Source organism: Gopherus flavomarginatus, chromosome 11, assembly GCF_025201925.1.
Source record: "Gopherus flavomarginatus isolate rGopFla2 chromosome 11, rGopFla2.mat.asm, whole genome shotgun sequence".
Classification (NCBI taxonomy): Eukaryota; Metazoa; Chordata; order Testudines; family Testudinidae; genus Gopherus; species Gopherus flavomarginatus.
In genome coordinates this window covers 42,228,868-42,252,795 of record NC_066627.1, presented here as the reverse complement: position 1 = coordinate 42,252,795, position 23,928 = coordinate 42,228,868, and the positions used below count along the sequence as shown (strand labels likewise).

General features: G+C 43.1%; 1 protein-coding gene across 3 annotated transcripts in view; it reads left to right on the top strand.

The window, feature by feature from the left end:
* Nucleotides 1–22,799, top strand: part of LOC127031078 (androgen-induced gene 1 protein-like) — a 39,859-nt gene extending 17,060 nt beyond the window's left edge. The window contains exons 4-5 of one of the 3 annotated variants that reach the window (XM_050917815.1): nucleotides 2,417–2,568; nucleotides 2,986–3,116. In XM_050917815.1, the coding sequence (XP_050773772.1) occupies nucleotides 2,417–2,568; nucleotides 2,986–3,011 (178 nt within the window). In that variant the 3' untranslated portion in view covers nucleotides 3,012–3,116. Of the gene's footprint in view, nucleotides 1–2,416; nucleotides 2,569–2,985; nucleotides 3,117–21,764 lie in introns of those variants that run through there. The other 2 variants (XM_050917814.1, XM_050917816.1) reach the window with 2 other exon arrangements.
* Nucleotides 22,800–23,928: the final 1,129 nt, after the last annotated feature.

Here is a 23,928-nt window from a genome sequence, read left to right as displayed (position 1 = left end):
CCACATAACACACTCTTGTTTGATAAGTTTCTCTTTTTTTAGTTTCAGACTTCTCACTGGAAGGATGATGTAGCAATGCATAACTATCTGGTGACATCAGTCCCAAGTGTTGATAGCAGATGCTGCTAATAGGAAGCAGAAAAATGAATCTGCCATCCTCTATTTCAAGTGACAGTTCCATTCTATGCAATATTTGACCTGTAAGCCAAAAGATCTAGTTGGGCTGACACTTATTTACTTTGTGACTTTGGGCAAGTAACTTCATTGTCTCCTTCATCAAATGGGGGTATTAATATCTTCCTCATGCAAAGACGGCTGTGAGGATTAATTCGAAATATTAAAAGAGTTACTTGAAACAAGGCAGCACTTCATAAGTAATTTTTTGTCCCTTCCAGAAAGCGCTGTCTTTATCATACCTCCGCTGCCTTCCACAGAAACCAGAGAGGGCATAAGATTCTCAGATTTATTGCTAGTATTCTGCAGAGTAACAGATGTAGTTTTGATTCCCAAGACCTTGTTGCTTGGGCCAACAGGCATTGTGAGCACTTAGGGCCAGAGTTTAAAGGTATTTAGGTACCTAACTCCCAATGAAATCAATGAGAGTTAGGTATCTAAACATATGTAAAAACCTGGACCTTATCCCTGGGGCATGGAATCCTTCCAATTGTCTATCCATGACTTCTGTGACCAATTATGAGGTAACATTGTTTGGGAATGAAGGTCGATTAGTCCTCAGATGGAAGACTGGCAGCTACTACATGGTGCCTCAAAGGTGGGAGTGAAGAAAATATGGATGATTCTGTGCTCAACGGGATATGGAGGATTTATTAAAAATCTTAGCAAATCTTTAGTTATACATTTTCCAGTTGTGGAACAGCATAAAATATTTAAACAACAGTGACAATAAAATGTTCCTAGGGTTGAGGCAGTTCTGTACCTGCTGTAATGTCTGTGCCAACTGTAACTCAGAATTCTCTGGTTGTGTGGATTGGTGTTGCATCTTTAGGGTCACATTTTCAAAGGACATCCAGTCCATACCCATGCAAAACTTGTTCATGCAAAAACAGCATTGCTTAATTACCAATCATAAGAAGTGGATAGGCTTTCAGTGATGACAGTTTTCATTCAGAAATGCTTTGTTTGCTCATACAAATAGAATTTGGTTTTCTGTGCACAGTTGGATGTGTAATTCACTATTCAGTTATCTGTTACTTACCTTCTAGTGGACAGAGGTTTATGAATGTGCTACTGCTTACACCTAGAGAACAAGTGACAGAGGCTTGTGTTTTTAGGCACAGGTTCAATTCCCACTGTTAGCCCAAGTGAAGTTAGCTGCATATATGCAATGTTGAAGGTCCTCTATACCAGTGGTTCTCAAAAGCCGGTCCGCTGCTTGTTCAGGGAAAGCCCCTGGTGGGCCAGGCCAGTTTATTTACCTGCTGCTTCCACAGGTTCAGCCAATCATTGCTCCCACTGGCTGTGGTTCACCGCTCCTGGCCAATGGGGGCTGCAGGAAGCGACACAGGCTGAGGGATGTGCTGGCCGCCCAGTTTGAGAATCACTGCTCTATACATTTCACATGGATACATTTTCAGAAGCGCTCATAATCAGCCTCCCATTTTGCAGACTAATTTTCAAATTTGCATATTTGCACCAACAAGAACCTAGTTAGAGGTTCAGGTACCTTGATTTGTGCTGACAATTCAGTTGTGGATACAGAAGTGTTTGCACAATCTTTGTGGGCTTGTCTTGCACAAGATTTTGAATATGTGGCCTTCAATATTGTTTTTTTTAATATTCTGTGTTTAAATGACAGTTGGAATGCACACACACTTAAAAGAACATCTGATAGTAACACAGGTTGGCACAATGAAGAATTCTGCACTGATTCTTTCTTGTGTGCACATATGATATATACTGTAACTTGTCTGGCAAATCTGCAGTTTTGTGACTTTAAGCAATGGCTGAAAAATGCTTTGCCAATCTCTGTTCAGAGATGCAAGAGAATTTGAAACCATTATTACATGTCATTGTTTAAATGATATTAATTATATTACATTCGACTCTTAGAGACTTTCATCACTAATCTCAGATTACTTTATAAATATTAATTTATCCCCACTACACTCCATTAAACCCCCTTACATTGCTGTTACTGCAGAGAAAAGTTTAAATAAAAACAAAGCTGTTTTAATTTTAACAGAAAAATGTAAATATTTATGAACATTTTGGAAAAAAATTGCTTGAAAATTTAACTAATTTACCAAACGTTCCTTTTAAATGCAAAATTAAAACTGACAGAATTGAGATTTTCATATGGCTTTAGAAATAAAGCCAATTTATAATCTTCAAGCAAATTAAAATGTAGATATGTCTAGTTCTGTTTCTTAATATTGTTTGTCTTTCATTGTTTTAGGGTACTATGGGTAAATTATGCATCAGGAATTTGGGCATACCCAATTTTAGAAGTACTAGGTGTACCTGGAAAGGCGGTACTTTTTAGCATTTCCTACCTTGTAATGATAGGATTCTACTTACTTGGAGAGCATCTAACAAAGTTCTTATGGGGTAAGCAATGCAGAGAATTTTCATTGTTACAGGATTTTAATTGGGATAAGGACAGGAAATGTGTGTTAGCAAAGAAATCTTCCGTCTAAACTTTTCCCTCACCACATTGGTCAGCACAGAGCTTTCTCATCTCTTTCCATAGAACATAAATTTCTTGAATGATTGATTGTATCTAATAAGTAAATATCTGCTGTTTCAGTGCAGTTTTCATCTCTGGAAATCTAGGATGAAATTGTGCTTGAGTTAAAAGCGAGAATGAGTTTAGTGGCCTCAGTTTAGTCTCTAGTTGATATAGAGCCATCAGACAGCTTGAAACAATTCTTAAGCAATAGAAATCTATACTTAGGAGAGTCCTGCCAATGGAAATGCAGGCAAAATGTACACACTACTTAATTTTAATTTGTTCCTTTCTTGCAGGTGACTTTCGAAAATATAAGAAGTAAGCATAGAGAGGAAGCTGAAAATAGGTCACAAAAAGTGCAAGTTCATTTATGAACATATTGCATTTTTAAATCAAGATGCCAACTTGCACTGTTCTGAAATATACTCAGTCATCTCTCAAATATATTGTTGAAAGCAATAAAAATATTTCTATACCGATAAGCAGTCAAGCAGTTTATAAGGAAAAAAGCTAAAAATCAAGATTTCAGTGCTTCTAACAAACTCCCACTCCAGTTATATAGAAAAAATGGTTTACATATATATTCCTGCCTGTATCTCTGTGTGTACACATGCACATATATATTCAGGCCAGGAGAATGCTTGGCATTTTTTACCCAAGAAGATCTGGTTCTGGCCAACTTTAGGGTTTTAATGTTCAAAGAAGTTAAAATTTTCTCCCAGGGTCAGTCCAAGAACCGTATTAGGGTCACTACGTTATGTCCAACATTTGTTAGAACAGTCTTCTATTAAATAATATTACAGGGGGCTTAAACATCAGCTGTATCATTAATCTGCCACTTTAATCATTAATCTTGATTTCAAGACCAACAAGATATTACCTTATGAACCCTAATATACCACTTATTTCAGTCTAAAAATAGAAATAACTATCTAGATGCTTACAAAATACTGACTCATAATAACATCCTACTAAGTACATGAGGCATAATTAATCTCAGGCCTTCTTTGGATGGATTAAATAACAACCTTTCAATTGCATTTATAGCCAAGCCAGATTTAGGATTTTGAATCTACTGGAGAATATTTAATTGCTGTAAATCTTTTTGCCTCTTAATGGGTGACTAATATTGTGGTACATTTCAACTTGGACCCCTGGTATTGGAAATGGAAAATACTTATAAACTAATTCCCTGAAGATCAGTCCTGGATTGTTCTTTCTCTTTTCTTGAGTGCCTTGTCCACTCTAAGGCCTTGTCTACACTATAGGGGAAATTAGGTCTAAGCTACACAATTTGAGTTACGTGAATAGCGTAACTCAGATCGACGTAGCTTAGACCTACTTACCGCAGGGTCTGCACTACACGATGTTGATGGGAGACTTCTCCTATTCTTCTTGATCTGGTGGAGTACAGGAGTCGACAGGAGAGTGATCTGCGGTCAATCTCCGCTCGTCGATTCCCTGCTAAGTGTAGACAAGCCCTTAAAATAGGTCTCCACCACTTCTCTTGGGAAGAATATTGCACAGTCTGATAGACCTTGCTATTAGGACAATTCTCCTACTATTCAAACTAAATTTTCATTCTCTCAGTCACCCCTTTCCCCCCAATTGATTCTAGTTATATTCATTTGAGTCAGCCTCTCCTTTGTTGAAGTTTACGTCCTTCAAATCTTTGTAGACCGCTATTCTAACTTATTCCAGTGCTTTATCTTCCTAACTGCTTTCAATAAATTGTTTCTTGTAACAGTTGCACAAACTCAGAAGAACAAGTTAAATATAGTCCAGATTTATGGATGTGCTCAAAGAACACACAGCAGAACTCAGGAAGAGATGAGGTCAAAGTTGACTAGTCAGAGACTAGTCTCAATGTGCCTCAGTCCAGTCCCTTGGTTTTAGTGAGAGCAGCCCACAGTTGTTCTAATTTCTGTGGGTTGCCAACAGCTCTAAAGAGGTGATAGTGGTAGGTAGGGATCATTGGGATGCAGAGAAGCCTGAACCACACTCCCTGTCCTGTAAAATGGTATTTCTGTGGTGGTAGGGTTCAGCTGGTAATAATTAATCCAACTCCCCAACTCAGTCTTTCCAGAATTCTAATATCCAGTATTACATTTCATATCACTGACTCAGCCTTGCAAAGCTTATTGTACCTTATGACCAGGGCTGTCCCTAGCGGGGTGTGGGGCCCAGGGCAGAAGTGATGAATCCATCACTTCCGGGACTAACCCATCACTTCTGGGACCGACCACATCAGCTAATTGCACTGGACCCCGGGGCCTCTCAAAGCGCAAGATCTGGAACGGTTGCCCTGATTTCCCACACCCAAGGGACGGTTCTGCTTATGACAATAGTGTTCAAATCATTGTAGCCAGATGTGGTTTACGAATCAGTAAAACCCAGTTAGATGTCTTGAATTTTGCTAGAAACAGATTGTATTTTGTTTTGTAATCAATTTAAAACATTACTGAAGAATGTTTAATCTTTTTAAAATGCTGAATATAAATAACCTCTGAGCTTGGGATTTGTATCGATGATGTTTTATGTAAATAACATAAAGATGTTGAGGTCTTAAAAAAAGCACTTTTGTCATACCTAATCAGATAACTTATTGTAATTTTGTGCTATTTACTTTTGAGGGTTAGAACAGTTGATATTGGGTGTAACAGTTCCTAATAGGAAAATACAGCAAACAAGAAAAGAATGTTTCACCATTAACACTGACATGAGATCTGTTTTTGTGCACATGCCACGTTGGTAACTTGCAATAATTCTTTTAAAATTATGAGTCTCCATAATGACATATTTTTCTACTAAAACAGACAATAGAGTGCAAAACTTAAAATATTGTTATTCCACTTAAAGTTGTGTAAACCTAATCATATATATATTGGACCAGTTTGGGAACCCCTCCCAGCCTGTGGTCCAAATCCAAAAACACAAGGATCTACCCTTAATCGTCCCTTCACACCCTGCTCATGTGTGACAGTCGGCCCCCACCTATACCCTGTATAGGTCACAACAATGAATTATCATTCAGCTATATGAACCAAGAGGTAGATTACTAAATGGACACACACACACACAAACCAGCCCCTCAAATTCTCAGCCTGCCCCCAGTTCTCTTATCTGGAGGTAGACATGCTTAAAGCACACCTACCAGATCAGGCTCCACAGGCCAAGATAGACGGGAGGTTGAGATGTCTGTCAGGGAATAGGCATGAGTAATAGCACCAAGAAGCTCATTACCTGTGGCGTAGCATCAGGACTTAGATTTTTTGTGCATTCCTATCAGTGGAAACTTTGCTACCCATAAAGGTTAAGTGGCAGTATCATAACCTAGTCCCAGATTTGGACCTTGGGGGTTAGCATGAAAACCTCCAAGCTTAGTTACCAGCTTGGACCTGGTAAAGCTGCCACCACCCAAAAAATTAGAGTGTTTTGGGGCACTCTGGTCCCCACAAAAACCTTCCCTGGGGACCCCAAGACCCAAATCCCTTGAGTCTCACAACAAAGGGAAATAAACCTTTTCCCTTCCCCCCTCCAGGTGTTCCTGGAGAGATACACAGAAGCAACCTCCGTTGTGGTGTCTCAATGCGGAGCACAGAAAATTCTCACACAACACAGCTGTAAGCAAGTAAAAAATCTTCTTCTTTATTTTTACTTCTACTTCCTTATATAGTTGATTTCAGTTACATAAGGACTAACCATGCATACTGACGTTATACATACTGATCATATAATTGGACAAAAGCATACTATCACGCGCGCAGCATGCACAAAGCAACAGTCCTGTAGGCACCATAAAAGGTCCTGTTTACTGTACTATGCAAGGTCAGATAAAACTCAGACAGTCACATGATTATAGCAAGGGTCCCAGTATTTTTCCAGACTGACTTGACAAATTGCGGCCTAAAATACACGATAATTGCCCACAATTCCCCCCTTTTTATTAAATGCAGAGTCTACAAGGCGCTGCAAGCTGCGCTGAATACACTGAATTATGCAAGGAATGAAAAGTATCAATAACAGGATGCCCAGCAAAACAATAATAAATGTATGAGCCAAAGACACAAGCCAGCTGGGCCAACCAAAACCTGCGAGCCAAGCCCACAGGGGATCATCATTTTGTTTTATGCTTAGCGCATAAGCCTTAAGCATAGCAATTTGCTGTTGAATATGATTACTATTATCAGTCAAATTAAAACAACACATTTCCTTTACAGCTTCACATCCCAAATGTTCTTGCAACAACAAAAAATCAATAGCTGCTCTATTATCCAGGACAGCATGCCGCAATTCCTGTTGTTCCTGGTTCAATAATCCAATAGCACTAGATGTGGTATTAATGGTTTTAGCCAATAAACAGGCAAGCTCGGCCAAATTTCTCCCATATCCTACTGCCAAGCCCGGAAGACCCACCAATGAAGCAGCTAAAGAAACATATTCAGCCTTACTAAGCAGGGTCACATTCCCATTACATTCAGGGGTCAAAGGGGAAGCACTTCGTTTAGCTCGCGAGTGGGTGGTTCGATCAAGCAAAGTTGCTGAAGGCATTATAGGGACCAGGCGACTAAGACAACACTGAGCGGTAGATAAATTGGCAGGAATACAATTAAACGTACGACTTCCACAGGTAAAAAACCACCCACTAGGCAAAGGGACATGAGCATAATTACTGGTTACATTTTGAAGGGTTGTACAATTCCATCGTGCTGGCCCAGTAGATAGACAGCCTTTTGTTGGGCGGTGGTTGGAGCAATTTACCATGCGTGCACACGTATTATTGGGATGATTAGCAACAAAGGGGGTATAAAGTTGCACAGCGTCCGGGCGAAGAGAATAACTGGGGGTACCCCAGTCTATAAGCGTGGTATATTGTATCATTGATTTATTGCACGCTGTCCGATACCACTGCAAATTACACAAGCCAGAAGATCTCGATATAGGTAACTCCTCAGGGGCTTTGCAAACAGGCACAAGGCATGTGCCCAACAAGCCATGCATATCGGGTGCAACGGTTAAGCAAAATTCAGATTGATTAAGCACATTAGCCAGCCGCACCCAAATATTATAGCGCAAGCGCTGCTCTAAATCCGGCACAGCTGCAGCAGGCATTAAAATCATACAAAACAATAGTCCAATTATCCAACACATCTTGATCTCAAATAAAAAGAAAACGAAGGTCTGGAATATCATCGTCCTGGTTTGCGTCCTCCGGGTCACTCGGTGGGTCACTCGGCGGTTGCTCCGGGTTACTGCGGGCAAGCCACGGTCGAACCCACTTCGCGGGCAGCCATCTAGGACCTGTAACAGTAGAGACACAAGCATAACCCCTTCCCCATGTTAATAAATCCGTGGGACCTTGCCACTTTTGATCTGTATAATTAAACCATCGGACTTGTGGACGGGGCAACTGACAATCTTGGCCCGTGGCACCAGCAAGGTGCCGCATAACTGGTGGGACATTATGGGGTCCTACCTGTAGCCAATTAAGCACATATAAAGCCTTTGAAAGGCGAGCATGGGGTGTACGGGACAATGGATCAGCATCGGGAGCAGCTCCCCCTTTCTGTTTTAACAAAAGAAGTTTCAGGGAGGCATGAGAGCGTTCCACAATAGCTTGGCCGGTGGAGTTGCCAGGCACACCGGTAACATGAGAAATTCCCCATAGAGAAAGAAAGCGAGCTGTACGACGAGAAATATATCCAGCACCATTGTCAGTCTTGATGGACGCGGGAATGCCCATAACAGCAAAGCAAACCTGCCAATGTTTAATAACATCTCGGGAGCCAGTACTGGTCAATGCTGTTGCCCATATAAATCCTGAAAAGGTATCCACTGTAACATGAACATACTTGAGGGAGCCAAACTCAGAAAAAAGGGTGACGTCAGTTTGCCAAATTTGTAAGGAGGACAAACCACGAGGGTTAACACCGGAGGCAAGAGAAGGGGGTAAAACATGTTGCTGGCAACTAGGGCAAGAGGCCACAAGGGCACGGGTAGTGGATAATGGAAGCTTAAATTGTCTGGCTAAGGCACGGGCAGATTGGTGAAAAAAGTCATGTGAAAGACGAGCCTGAGCAAAAGAATCAGGGACATGGACCGAACCAACCAATTGGTCGACAATGGCGTTGCCCTGGGCCAGACCATCCACAATACCAGAATGACTGCGAATATGAGTAATAAAATACGGACAGGAACGGGCATCAAGTAAATGCCAGAGTTTTAAAAGGGCCTGCCACAGGACAGGATTAGGCACTTGTTTCAAAAGAGAACGTTCCAAGCGGCTTGTAACACCCACAGCATAAAGGGAGTCACTGACGATATTAAGGGGGGTGGTAGGCCACTTAGCAAAGGCACGAATAATGGCTTGAAATTCCAAAACTTGCAGAGATCCTTCAGCGACCACCATTTCATGATGCCAGGCACCGGCAGTATACCACAAAATGGCGGCGCGAGCCATTTTGCCGCTTGCATCAGTAAACACAGTAAGTCCTTGGACAGGGGAAGAGTGTCTCATGACTGCCTTTTCCAAAGGAATTGTCACTGATAAAAGGCGGTGAGGGGGATAATGGTTGGTAAGTTGACCAGTATAACTTAATAAGGCAACGGCAAAAGAAACATCAGTAACAAAAATGTGAGATAATAATGGAGCATTAAAAGGCACATAAATAACATCAGGATCAGCTCCCGTAATTGCAACGGTACGGGAGCGAGCGGTCATAAGAAGCGATGCAATAGCCTCTAGTCGAGTGGTAACCGTTTTGGAAAGTTGGGAAGAGGGAAAAATCCATTCAAGGCAAACAAGGGGATCAGGAAGATCAGGAAGCCATTGAAAAAGTAGCGCCTCCAGGGAGGTATCTCTGGAGAGTATTGCCAGGGACACAGGCGATCCCGGAAGAATACGACCGGAATACCGAAGGGTGATCTTATTGGCAATAGTACGAAGAGCAGCTTTATGGTGCGGCTGCAAGGATCGAGGTTCAGCTGGATCACGGCCTCCTTTAAGAAGTTGAAGAAGGGGAGCGAGATCCTCATTAGAAATGCCGCAAAGTCCACGGACCCACTGTAAATCGCCGACCAGACGTTGGACATCATGCAGATTGTGAACGGTGAGATTAAAAGTCAGTTTTTGAGGTCGTACAATGGAGTCCGTAATGCGCATGCCTAAATAGAAATAAGGCGCTTGTCGCTGAACTTTGTCTGGAGCTATAGTGAGGCCAGCGGACTGCAGCACAGAGGTAATTTCCAAAATAGCTGTTTCAGGATTAAGAGTTGCTGCAGCAAAAAGGATATCATCCATATAATGATAAATAAGCCAATCGGGATGTGCACAACGAAGGGGCCGTAATGCCCAGGCCACGTAAAACTGGCAGATGGTGGGTGAGTTTTTCATGCCTTGCGGAAGCACTGTCCATTGATATCGTTGAGCAGGCTCAGCTTTGTTTACGGAAGGGACTGAGAAGGCAAATTTATCCCTGTCGTCAGGATGAAGAGGGATTGTAAAGAAACAGTCCTTTAAATCAATTATAAGTAAAGGCCAGTTGCACGGAAGCATCGTAGGGGTGGGTAAGCCTGGCTGAAGAGCTCCCATATCTTTCATGACTGCATTTATTGCTCGTAAATCATGCAGTAGACGCCATTTTCCCGACTTTTTGGGGATAGTAAAAATTGGAGTATTCCAGGGGCTCAAAGAGGGTTCGAGATGACCCTTTGCAAGTTGTTCTTGGACCAGTTCGTGTACATGGGCGAGCTTGTGAGCTGGTAACGGCCATTGAGCGACCCACACTGGAGTAGAGGTTAACCATTCCAACCGTAGGATCGGCCGCCCCTCAATGGCCGCTAAGCAAAAGGTGAGTTTTGTAAAACGACTCCCCACTGACTTAAACAGTCACGGCCTAAGAGCCAGACGGGAGCAGAAAGAACATAAGGACGCACCTTTGCAGTTGTAGCAGGGTCCTCATCGTCGCAAATCGTGATATAATAGGTACTGATGTGAGTGGGTTGGGTTCCACCAATACCCCTAACTGAGGTTGCGGCATCTTGTAAGGGCCAGGAGTCGGGCCAAAACTGAATCGGGACGACAGTCACATCAGCTCCAGTATCCAAGAGGGCATCATGTCGGATCTGGCGGCCATCAGGGCCATGTAGACACACCATCCGGGAAGGTTTACGTTGAGTTACTGTCATGGCAAAAGATAACTGTGGAGAATTTGTAGAGCCAAATCCATGAGGGCCACGTTCCGTTAATTTAGTTTTTGGCACGGAACTGCGAAATGGAATCAATTGAGCGATACGAGTGCCAGCTGCAATATTAACTGGAGGGAAGAGGGCCCGGACCATTATTCCGATGTTTCCAGTATAGTCCACATCAATAAGGCCAGGTAGCACAAAGATTCCTTGTTTAGACATAGAGGAACGGCCAATTAGAAGAGCACTAAGTCCGTATCCCAGAGGGCCATTCACGACCGAGGGAACGACTTGCACCTTATCGTTGTCCAACGTTACATCGGCGGCTGTGGCCAAGTCCACTCCGGCACTTCCTCGGGTGGCTCCTGTGAGGTATTCCAAACAACCGGCTTGGGGTTGGGAGATACTTGTATCTTCGCGCCCCCCCGGCGGGCGCTCCGCGTCCCGTTTCCCTGAAGCGGCGTACCGTCCTTCTTGAAACGGGACCGGCACTCGGATGCACGGTGTCCAAATTTGTCACAGCGGTTACAGGTTCCCGCAAAAGCCTTTGTCATGTTTTCAGTCCCCGCTCGCGCATTCTTATTTGGGCAATCCTTTTTCATGTGCCCCGGCTTTCCGCATGCAAAACAAACTCCGGACGGGCGGGAAGGCTTACCGGCTCTCACCAAAGGTTTAAGGGCTACCGCCAATGCGGATGCATGGGCCTTTGCATGTATCTCTGCTTTATCTGTCTCTTCATATATTGACGCTCTGCTGCAGGCCTCCACCATCTCAGTTAGGGAAGCAGTTTTTGGCAGGGTGGCTAGGATACGACGACAAACGGCGTTGGCATTCTGCGTGGCAAGATCGAGCCCAACGGCTGTTTTCGCCTCGGCTGTTAAATTTGGGGAGCGATCTATTGCTTCTCGAAGTCGGTCAAGAAATGTTGAATAAGGCTCTGAAGGGCTTTGGACAATTTTTGCATACGGTGGAATCGGTTTACCAATTTGAGGCACATCTTTAAAGGCGGCCAAAGCCAATCTCTGTGACTGCTGCAATATTCGAGGATCAAGGCGGGCTTGTCGTTGTGGATCTGCATAAGCACCAGTTCCCATAAGCATATCCTGAGTAGCAAGACGTAATGGATTATTTATATCCAATTCAATATTCTGTAGCATGGCCAGCTCCACACGCTTTGACCAATTATCCTTCCATAACAGCCGTTGAGTGGGTGTTAAAAGCATGTCAGCAAACTTTGACGAATCGTAAGGGCACATAGCTTGTCCAACAAATACTTGCTCCACGAGGGACTGCACATATGGATTATTCATGCCATAAGACATTATAGCCTTCTGTGCCTCACGAATGAGTTTCCAATCCAATGGTGCCCATTGTCGCCGGGTAGGATTGTTTGGGTCCGGCATAATAACCGGAAAGGCACTGGGTAAAAATTCCCCTTCTATGCGTGCTTCTTTTATAAGTCCATGCCATCGTCGGACCGGATCAGGCGAGCCCGCTCCAGCGCCTGCAGAGGAATACGCCGGGCGGGTGGTTGGCGGGGCTGCAGGTGCAGCCGCTGGACGCGGCGGAACCGCGGGTGGCTGATTAAGAAAAGCACAGCGGGCACGACTGGAGGCCGCGGGCAGCTGATTAAGAAAAGGATTGGGGTGGTTCGGAGGTTGCAAAGGTCTCGGGGGCGCAGTCAAAGGTCGACCTTGTGGTTGCCCACATTCTCCACGGCACCCCAAACGAAAGCAACGAGGACAAGGAGCATCCAGCGATGGAGTTCCATGGATACCACACGCCCAATCTCCACAGGTGCGACAGGGAATGGCGACACCGCCCGTATGCAAGGTGGGGTCCGGTGGCTTAGTTTTATGGGCCTTATATTTCTCATAGTCCTGCAAAGTCTTTAAAAGATGAGATTGAGGAGGGACAGGCTCTCCCGCCATACGGGACAAGTGATTCAACATCTCCTGCAACTGGTATCCTTGCCGTCTCATCTCCTCACGAAATTCCGCGGATTCCAAATAGGGAGGGTAATCGATATCCATTTTGCCAAAAGAATTGTCCGAATCCGGAGGAAGAGGGACCGTGCAAGGATCAATGTCAGTCCCATCAGGGTCAAAACCAGGTGCGGTAGGGATAACTGTGTCCTCTCCTGGTGCAAAAAATTCCTTAGCTCCGACCGGGAACACGACGGGTGACTCGGGCAGCACTACAGACGATTCATCCTTATCCCCAGCCGGGGACTCAGCGGGCGGCTCAGGCGGCACCGCAGGCGACTCGTTCGTCTTCTTCGATCGGAAAATCTCTTCCACGGCGGCCTGAACTCCTGCTTCGGCAGCGAGTGTCTCCACTATTTTCTTTGCCTTGCACCATATTTGACTAAGGGAGACAGCCTCTTTATTGCCGTGGGCAACCGACTCCCACAGATCTGATCCGAGTCGCTCCCAGACAGTCTTGTCGAAGACAGTGTTCGGGGTGATAAAAAATCCTCGTCGCTGTCCCCATTTAAGCAGACGGGACAGTGGTTCAGGGGAAATCTTTTCTCCCTGCCTTTCTGCTGTATGCAGCAGAAATTCGTGTACTGTCTTCTCCTCTACAGACAATGCAGAACCCATATTTTCTTTATAATATGCGGCCGCTCACCTGTGAGCTCACGAACGTCACTCTCGGACGACCAGGAGCCGATATCCCCTCGGTACCTCCTGCCGTGGCCACCACCTCCGCTTTTCTTCTCTCGAGCACTCCGACCAGGTCCTGCCGGATCGGATCACGTCGGGGTCAATTGTGGTGTCTCAATGCGGAGCACAGAAAATTCTCACACAACACAGCTGTAAGCAAGTAAAAAATCTTCTTCTTTATTTTTACTTCTACTTCCTTATATAGTTGATTTCAGTTACATAAGGACTAACCATGCATACTGACGTTATACATACTGATCATATAATTGGACAAAAGCATACTATCACGCGCGCAGCATGCACAAAGCAACAGTCCTGTAGGCACCATAAAAGGTCCTGTTTACTGTACTATGCAAGGTCAGATAAAACTCAGACAGTCACATGATTATAGCAAGGGTCCCAGTATTTTTCCAGACTGACTTGACAAATTGCGGCCTAAAATACACGATAATTGCCCACACTCCGTGAATCTAAGCAGAGGGATTCCACCCTCCCCCGTTTCCAGCCGGGAAACACAAGCACTTCCCTCTTCACCCAGAGGGAATGCAAAGTCAGGCTAGTAAATCTAACACACACAGATTTCCCCCTGACTTCTTCCTCCCACCAATTCCCTGGTGAGCTGCAGACTCAATTCCCTAGAGTTCCCCACTAAAGAAAAACTCCAACAGGTCTTAAAAGAAAGCTTTATATAAAAAGAAAGAAAAATACATAAAAATGGTCTCTCTGTATTAAGGTGACAAATACAGGGTCAATTGCTTAAAAGAATATTGAATAAACAGCCTTATTCAAAAAGAATACAATTTAAAGCACTCCAGCAACTATAGACATGTAAATACAAAAAAAACATATAAATCACTAGCTGATCCTTTGTACTTACAACTGGGAAACAGAAGATTAGAAAGCAAGAAATAGAAATCCCCTCATAGCCGAGAGAGCATACAGGCAGAAGAAGAACAAAGGACTCACACACAAACTTCCCTCCACCCAGAGTTGAAAAAATCCTGTTTCCTGATTGGTCCTTTGGTCAGGTGCTTCAGGTTACTTTTTTTTTCAGGTGAAAGAGACATTAACCCTTAGCTATCTGTTTATGACAGGCAGCTGAGCAGCAATTTTGAGAATGTCTCTGGCACCTAAATGTTAGACTTACATACCTTGTAAATCTGGCCCCTGTCTCTCCCCTATGTAATCCTGGGCACCCAACTTGGAGCTAACAATTCCATTAAGAAGCAGGGGACATAGGAGTTAGATATTGCGATGCTGAGCAGTGCAATACTTTAAGTACCCTTGTGAAACTAACTCCAGGAACTTAGCAGGATTCATAGAAATGTCCAGTTTTAACTAAACATTTAAAAAATAACATCATATAAGCCTTCATACTTCAGGGCTTAAACCAGCCTCTTAACCATTTGGGTTAAGAGGAGATTTTTCCTTTGAGCAAGTTATTCTAGAACTGAATACTGTAGGAGTTCTTGCCCCTTCTTCTGAAACAGCTGGTAATAGCTTCTGTTGGAGACAAAATACTGGACTGGTTGTACCATTGGTCTTATTCAGTATTCCCACATTCCTTGATGTGAAGAAGAATTCACTTTGGTGGTAACTTCAGATATAAATCTCCTAGATAGCCAATGCTCAGAGTTTTTAATAACTTTGTTGCTAATAATTTAAGGGTACTATAAACTCAGACTTAATCTGTTTTAATTGTGTTTTGTCTGAGATTGTGTAAATAGAGAAAATTCTAACTAGTTGTGATTACGGTTTTCAGTGTTTGTTTATAATGGTTGTATGTTTTACCCCAGAAGCATGATAAAATAAACTTCTAAAACAGCCCTCAGTAGACACTTGGTAAGGATAGCAATGTTCCACAAAATTAAACACCAAAAATTGAGTTTTATCTGTGTCATAATAAAGTATCAAAACTTTTAAATAGTTCTCTTTCTTATTTTGTGGAGCAAGCATTTTGTTAATGTGGCATCAATAGTAGATAACAGATGAGGTTCCAACACTAAGTCCAGTATAGATAGGCTTGATCTGTGGATCTGGCTGATCTCTACTGGGCATAGGACCCAGAGGAGTAGAAAACAAAGACTGCTTTATGCTTTGCCCTCCACCTTATCCTGAGTTTAGCTGAGGGCCAGCACAAGTTATTTTAGCCTCAAAGCAGTTCTAATTTGCACAAGATGGTAATAGTCCCCAGAGTCTATTACAAATAGGAACTGACAGAGCACAAAGGCATTCTATCCGTCCTTATGTTAGGGCAATGCAGGAGGAATCCTTAATTGACAGCTTCATGGCCCCTATGCAGGATCTGCCCTTTAAACAGAAAGGAGAAACTCTCACCTCTCAGCAGGTTTAGGACTGTGAACTATGGCGGTGGTAAGTAAAGTCAGGTTTCAAGCCTCCATCAGATGTGTGAACATGGAGACACCCAGCTGATGGATGAGGGAGTGTGTTTTGAGGGGCCATATATATAGGGTAAGACCATATGCAGGATGTGGCCACTGGCAGGATGGGCCAAGGCAGGCAGCCATTCATGAACTTGCGATCAGACATTTCTGTGTAACTCTCCAAGGCTATATATTGATTAATGGAACTTCCCATTACCTTTTTATAATAAATAGTAGAATCATTAGATTCAGAATTTTCAAGAATCAACGTCTGGGAGTATTATGTTTGTTTATTGCATAACTAAGAGACAACAACCTCTCAAACAGATTAAGGTAGGCAATTGTGTAGTTACTATGATTGCTCAAGGACACACATGCAAATTCATGTGATTAGCATATGTCTTCACAATTATGCAATTCTTATGCACATTTGTCATTATTGTGAGCATGAATTGTTGGACAGCTCGCTCATAATTGTCATAACCTGAAGGATTTTTAAATAAAACATTGGAAGTGTGAGATTGCATTGCTGGGGGGTAGTTCACTCACTTCACATGCAGTAGGATTCTATGCCACCAGTTGTGCAACTGGTTGAAATAGCTGGTTACAGCTGCGCCTCATTTAAAGCACAAACAGGATAGGAATCATAAAGAGACCTATTTAGTACTGTCATAGTCAAAATTCTCAGAACGATACAAGTCAGGCTTATTTCCGTTATTGTTAAAAATCTGTCGGAAGGAAGAGTGCCAATGATGTGAGTCATACAATATGTACATTTTGTTACAAATTCTGAGTCATTTTTAAATTGAAATTATGCATCATTCATGAGCAGAAAACCATTTAAGACAGTTGTGTATCGCCTACTTCTGACATTTGGTTATCTGCAAAATGTAAAAAAATATGATTGTACCTGTATAACATGGCATCTCATTTAATCATGGGTGGTTTAAATATGTTAAAGCAGAAGAGGAATCTGCAGACAGCATGTCAAAGAGCTAGGGGCATACAACACTTGTGAAGGGGGTCAGAGGTGGCCAAAGAAGTATCCTTTGACTTTTGGGATGTTGTAGGATTCTAGGATGAGAAGAGATCTGATTGAAAAATAATTCTTTTCACTCATATTGCACTTTCCAGGCAAAGGTCTCAGCATACTTCACACACATCAATTACTGTAGTCTCACAATACCTCTGTGAGGTAAGCATTCTGCCCATTTTACAAGTGAGGAAATGACACTCCAGAGAGGTTGGGAAAGCCACTCGTGAAGTCTATGACAGAGCTGAGAACAGAAACCATGTCTTCTGACTCCTGGTCCTGTGCCTTAGTCACCAGATCATTCTACCTAATCAAGACTGTCATCTCTAATTTAAACTATTTGCTCTTTGAGGCAGAGACAGTGCTTTTACGTGTGGGTTTGTTTGGTTGTGGGGGGGCGGGGTTTGTGAGGTACCTACTCCTAACATATTTTGGGGGAGCACTCAAAGAATTGGTACTAGAAGTCCAACTTCTGTTGGGACATTCTGCTGAGTTTTTAAACTTCAGACAGTGAGGCTGAAGTGTTTGCTTGTGGCACTCTGAACTCATTGAGTAGAACTGGAGCTAGTAGTAAATCCTTAATACCTTCATGGGCCCCTTACGGTTTGAGATTAACCAGAAGGTGACCTAAAGCCAATTTCTGTCTTAACATACTATTGAACAATTTCCATTAGCTTATTTGATTTTATTTTACCTACATTTCTGTGATACTCATCACAATTGGATCTAAATGTCAGTGAAAAGTTCCTACAATTATAGATATGGTGGTCGAATTTAGCCCCTAGCTGGTAAATCTGCTTGTTGAGTAACAGCAGAGAAACCAAGTTTCCTAAAGCTTTAACAATCAGCTTGAGACTGGATGATGAAAGGAAGAGAGTATTAGTATACATAAGTCACATGACACTGATTTCTACCGCAGTCAGATATGGGCTGTGAGGTGACATCCATTATGATTTTCTCTGTGGATTTTATGCTGTTTGTGGAGCTGTGCAGGTGGAGCTGTGCAGGTCACAGAACCATTACTTGTGCCCCTGTCAGTTCTGCAGTCCACCTACAACGCTCCCTACATGACACTGCAGAATGGAGCATTCTATGGTGCATGGGTCCATATGACTCCTTTCCACATCCCTTCTACATTTTGGCTTTGCAGTGTTAACAGAATCATGGCAATTCCATTGCACTTTGGCCATTTTGCTGCCACAAGAGGGAAGGGGACAGGATTTCATCCAGGTGAAGTAAAGGCTTCTGAGTGTATAGTAGCTCTGACCTGCAAATCCACTTATTTGCAAGTCCTGACTCTTGTCTGAGCAGAGACTGACAGTCATGCTACTTTTTTTGTGGTTTGATGATGTGCATAAAAGGGATCTAAAAAGGAGACCAGTGTCCTTTTCATTTGTGTCCTAAGGCAGCATTCAAGATAAGGTCTTTATGGGTGGAACGTGAGAAGAACACTAATAACCTCTGCTGGTTTAAACGGTTTTCCATACCTCAATATTTGTTTTATTTAGCATTGTAACAGTAAAGAAACAGAATGGTGTGACAAATTCTACCTTGGCTTACGCCCACATAATTGACTACACTCTGAGTCCTAGAGTGTAAGTGAGGGTAGAATTTTGTCTGTGTTGAAAACTACAATTATAGAGAAAAATGTATGCGTTAGAGGGGAAAAACCCAAGATGTTTTACTAAAAAAACCGTCAGGACATCACAGCATTGGCATCTGAAAGCAACTTGCAAGGAAAAATGTTGCCATTTTTTGTTTTTGTTGATCAATGAACTATGATTATTCCACTGCAGAAATACTGATAGACAAATATCCTGTTAGTAGAACCAGCTTTCACTCTTCATTAGCTGAATAGAGAAAGTAATTCTAGATAGAGTTCTGTTCATTTGAAAAAATTACTTTCCACTGTGTTCTCGCAGTGTATGCAAATGAGTATGTTCAACCCTGACAATAATTATTTAATTCTAGGAAAAAACAGGAATTTATACAGTTCAGGTAACAGCTGCATTTTCAGCTTGTGATTAAACACATCCAGTGGGGTTCATAGGAGCTTTTAGTGCAGCTGATGGAAGATCACTGACAACACTAAGTCAGAGGCCAATTACTCACCCCCTTTCGTACTGATTGTAAGAAAGGCACCCAAAGATTTGTTTGCTGAAATGATGCATTGCTACAAAGTCACTTATTTTTTCAGTAGTTAAATGCTTATCAGATAAACTAAGCCATTAAAACCATATTCTCCAAAATGACTCTCCGTTGATCTGTGGTATTCATGATGTACCCATTGTATTACTTCCAGGCAAATAAATTTGCATTCACAATTCTTTGTGGGCTCAAATAATAGAATTTTGACATTTAACCATTTGTTCTCTTGGTAGAAACAACATTTGCAGATGGAAATAAGATAGATCACTTAATGAATACATGTTCTGGTCATTCCGTCTGAAGCACCTGGGATTGGCCACTGTTGGAAGACAGGGTACTAGGCTAGCTGGACCATTGGTCTGACCCAGTATGGCCATTCTATTCTTAGATGTCTCACTAGAAATAGTAGTTGTGTAAAGTCTGTGATTTGTATGTGCATATTATTGTGTGTGGAAGGCTGTGGGTGCAAATGAGTTAGAATACAAAACTAGGTGCAGGGAAGAACAGTGCAAATTGATTCTTCTACTCTGTTAACCTTTTTGTAGGAAAGATGCATATTAATATAAAACTGCCGTTTAGGTACACCCCTGCACTAAGGATGGTACAGAGCTGGTAGATACAGAGCTGCAGGCTAATGAGACGGGGAAAACATTGCTGTATCTGTGTAGGCCCTCTGCACAGGAGTGAATTTCATCATAGGCAAATAAGACTAAGGGCTTATCTATACGGGGATTTTAAACTGGATCAAATTGAGTTAATCTGGTTTGAAAACACTTTCGCATACACAGTGCAACCCATCATTACGCACTAACTCCACATTTATCAGGAGCTGTGGAGTCCACTTGCAACGTGTACTGTTTTTTTCAAATTGAATTAGTTCAGTCTTTTGTGCGTGCATGCTTTTGCTGCACAACACTTTCTGCATGCTTCCAACAGTTATCTCACAATGCTGTGCAGGTCAACCATTACATACCTGTTTGTTTACTTGTGTGCCCTTTCTGCCCCAGTGTCAATTTTCCAGGATGACCCTTCCACTCTTTAAAGGGTGGTGCAGAGCCAAATTTTGCCTAACTGCTCCTGGATCCCAGTGAATCATTATTCCGGTGATACAACTGCAGTAGCCCTCCTGAAGCTCCACAATATGGCTCGTGCAGCTGCCTGGAGTCGTGCTGAGACCCCAGATCTCATTGCTATCTGGGGAGAAGCATTTATTCAGGAAGCTCTTGTGACCAGCCACAGGAATAAAACCTTTTTGTGGTTAATGACCAGCACGCCAACTAGTGCCAGATAAAGAGCAAGCTGCTCAAGAGAAAGTGCACTGAAATGAGGAATAAAAGAAGACAGTCCAGAAGAGCACACGCAACCTGTCCCTTTTTGGATGAACTGGACTGGATTCTACAAAATTACAGTATGCCCTGTTCAAGGCACTATTTGGAGACTGCTGCCCACACTCTCCCTCACACCCAGGATCAGGCTAGCTAGACCCATCAGCAGATGAGCAGGAGGATCTCAGAGAGGATCCCTTTTTGGGACTCAGCTGATGACAGCCAGCTGGCAAGTCTGCTCCAGTCCTGCCCTCTTACAGTGGACCCCGATTTCTGCCCTATGTTGCTGAGCCCAAGTCTCACCATAAACCCAGGCCTGGACCAAAGAGTCAGATCCCCTGGAAGGAACTTGGGCACATAATAAATTATAAAGACAAGTACTTATTTATTGGTGGTGGATGTCAATTACAAGCTCCCTACTCCCTCCCACCCATCCCCCTTTTGCTGCTCCAGAAAGGTGTCCGCCAGGATGATGCAGTCGCAATCTCTACCCATCCCCCTCCTGCAGCAGATTTGAATAGTGAAAACATTCATGTATGCAAAATTCAACAGTTTAGATAGTGCTTATAGGAAAAGAAATGTGGTTAGTTTCCATAAGATGAAAGTGCACATTGTGTGCCAGGTTAAGGCACAAACAATAATGCTGCCCATTGAAATAAATGGCTGTAACATGCATTGTAGTTGACAGTGTAGTTTTAGCTGTCAGTCAAAAGAAGAAGAGCTCTGTGTGGCTCAAAAGCTTGTCTCTCTTACCAACAGATGTTGGTCCCATAAAAAGTATTACCCCACACCATGGCCGCTATATCTTGCAAACGCCTTCCACTCCTGCAGTGCTTCTGAGGAGACCATCCTGGTGAATAACTTCAAAGAATATCTCGGGGGTCTCCCCTTTGCCTTTCTGAGTAAGACTATTCTTTGCCTCCTAATCATCCACCTCAGTGTAATGTCATGGATAGCGAGGACCACCCAAAGGGGATGAAGAGGGGATTACTGTCCAGCTTGCCCCCATGTCCCCTTAACATGCTCTTTACACCTCCAACGCCATAGAATGCCTACAGAGCACAAACAAAACTGCAAAAACAAACTTGGAACATGGCTCCAGCCACTACCCCCTGCCCCACCCCTAACAGTATGAAAACAGATTAAGTAGACTGAGATCCAGGTGCACCCACCGCTTTCTGTACATGCAGACCACTTTTTCTATCTCTGAGGTTCCCCCAAAGAATGGGAAGAGTGTCAGGGAGGTAAAGTCAGATATACATAATGAAAAAAGCTATCATGACATGTCTGGGATATGAACAATAAACTGTTATTTGCCCCCTACTCCCACAGCCACAACACCTGCAACAGCCAGACCCATCAAGAACAGAGTCTTCTTGTACTGCTGACAGGCTGGCCAACCTGATTGGGAGAAAAAGGAAGACTCGGGATGAGATCTTTGCAGAATTCATGGCAAAGTCACATGGAAAGGAAAACCAGGCTGGCTGAGAGGTGGAGGCTGAACATGGGGACACAGAGAGAGAGAAAGAGAAGTGGCTCTCCAAGGAGATCCTGGGAGTATCTGCCATCAGTATTGCAGTGGCCAGGGAAAGCATGGCTGTGGCCAAGGACATCATCACCATGGTGAAAGAGAGCATGAAAAAAGACAGGAAGATGCAGAGGCACTGCAGAGATGTTCAGAGTTCATGGACGCTATCCGAGGCCAGAATCCCCTCCTGCAAAACATGCAACTGCTAGGTCAGCAGGCCCTGCTGTCCTGTAATTTGGGATCTCACCATTTTCTTCAGCTCCTGGACAAGGCTGGCTACTGGGACCAGCAACAACTCCTAACCTCTGCATCCCACAACCGTACTCTCAGTGGCTCCCATTCACCTCTGAGATCCAACCTCTGGGCAGTGACAATACTTGCACCTGGGAGTCCAGTTCTTTTGAGCCCTGCAGTGCCCCTGAGAATTTTGAGCCATAGCACTCAACCCATGGTGACAAGAAGAACCAGAGACAAGGTGTATGCAAACCCCCCTTCCCTAAATTGTTATATTTGAAATGTTCTTATTGTTTCACTTTGAGTTTTGTTTGCACTGTTGCAGTAATTAAAGGTTTGTGTATAGTTGGTTATTTAAGAAAATTAGTTGGTTAAATGTATTTCCAAGTACAAACATTGGTTTCACTTAAACTTTATTATCAATTTTTGTATTGTTCTTTCATAGATTCATAGATTGTAAGGCTGGAAGGGATCTTGAGAGGTCATTGAGTCCAGTCCCCTGCCCTCATGGCAGGACCAAATACTGTCTAGACCATCCCTGATAGACATTTATCTAACCTACTCTTAAATATCTCCAGAGATGGAGATTCTGCAACCTCCCTAGGCAGTTTATTCCAGTGCTTAACCACCCTGACATTTAGGAAGTTTTTCCTGATGTCCAACCTAAACCTCCCTTGCTGCAGTTTAAGCCCATTGCTTCTTGGTCTATCCTTAGAGGCTAAGGTGAAAAAGTTTTCTCCTTTCATAATACAACTGTTTACAGGACATCCATTATGAGTCTTCATTAGCATTTAACTGAGAAAATCATTTAACTAAAAACAGAACTCCTAGAGTCTTAAAAAAGCACATAGGTAACGTTAAACTTCATCCACTCCCCCCAGCCCCCCAGTAAACCAGTGCTTACATCTGCATCCCAACACATACCATATGGGCTAACGTGTTCAGGCATGCGTCTCAAGGACAAACAAAAGATATCCCTGACAGCATTCCCTTAGGCATTTGTGTTTTCCGTGGGACACCTTGCTGGTTGCTTGAACCTCCAAGCAAATCTTCACATCTCACCCTCTCACCCATGCTTTCATTCAGTAATGCTTTCATTCTTGCTCTCACAAATATGGTGCAAAGCGTGCAGTTACAATGGTTGGAACATTTTTTTCTGCTGCTTCCATAAACAGCACCTCTGTCTGTCAAACAGCCAAACTCACACTCGACTACCATTGTGCAACTACTTGGGTGATCGTTAAAATTTTTCTTCCTTCTGTCCATGACTGTCTATGACTTCATTAACCAGGGAATCAGGAATAAGCTGAGTCTTCCAGAATAAATGGACCAACCTCAACACCATTAATGTCCACAAGGATCCTGGGACTAAACAGTCCTCTTCCCATTATTTTAAATAGCACTACATTTTTTTGAAAGATCCTAGCATTATAGACCTTCTCAGACCACCATTTAGGTCTGTAAATTTGCCACAGTGTTCCACTGGTCCTTTCAGCACCAGGGAGATCTATCCCTTTCTGTTTATAAATTGTGCACCATGGGGTGGGGGGTAGATGAGCGATAAGCAAACAGGTTCCATCAATTGCCCCAATGCAGCTTGGGAACCACATGCATACAAATCCATCAATAATCTGATCATTACCCAGTTTGGTGACCTAGTTAGACAGCACCTGATCCATAGCATTAGCAGATCTGCATGAGAATGGGCCCCAACAGTTGATCTCATGCCAAATT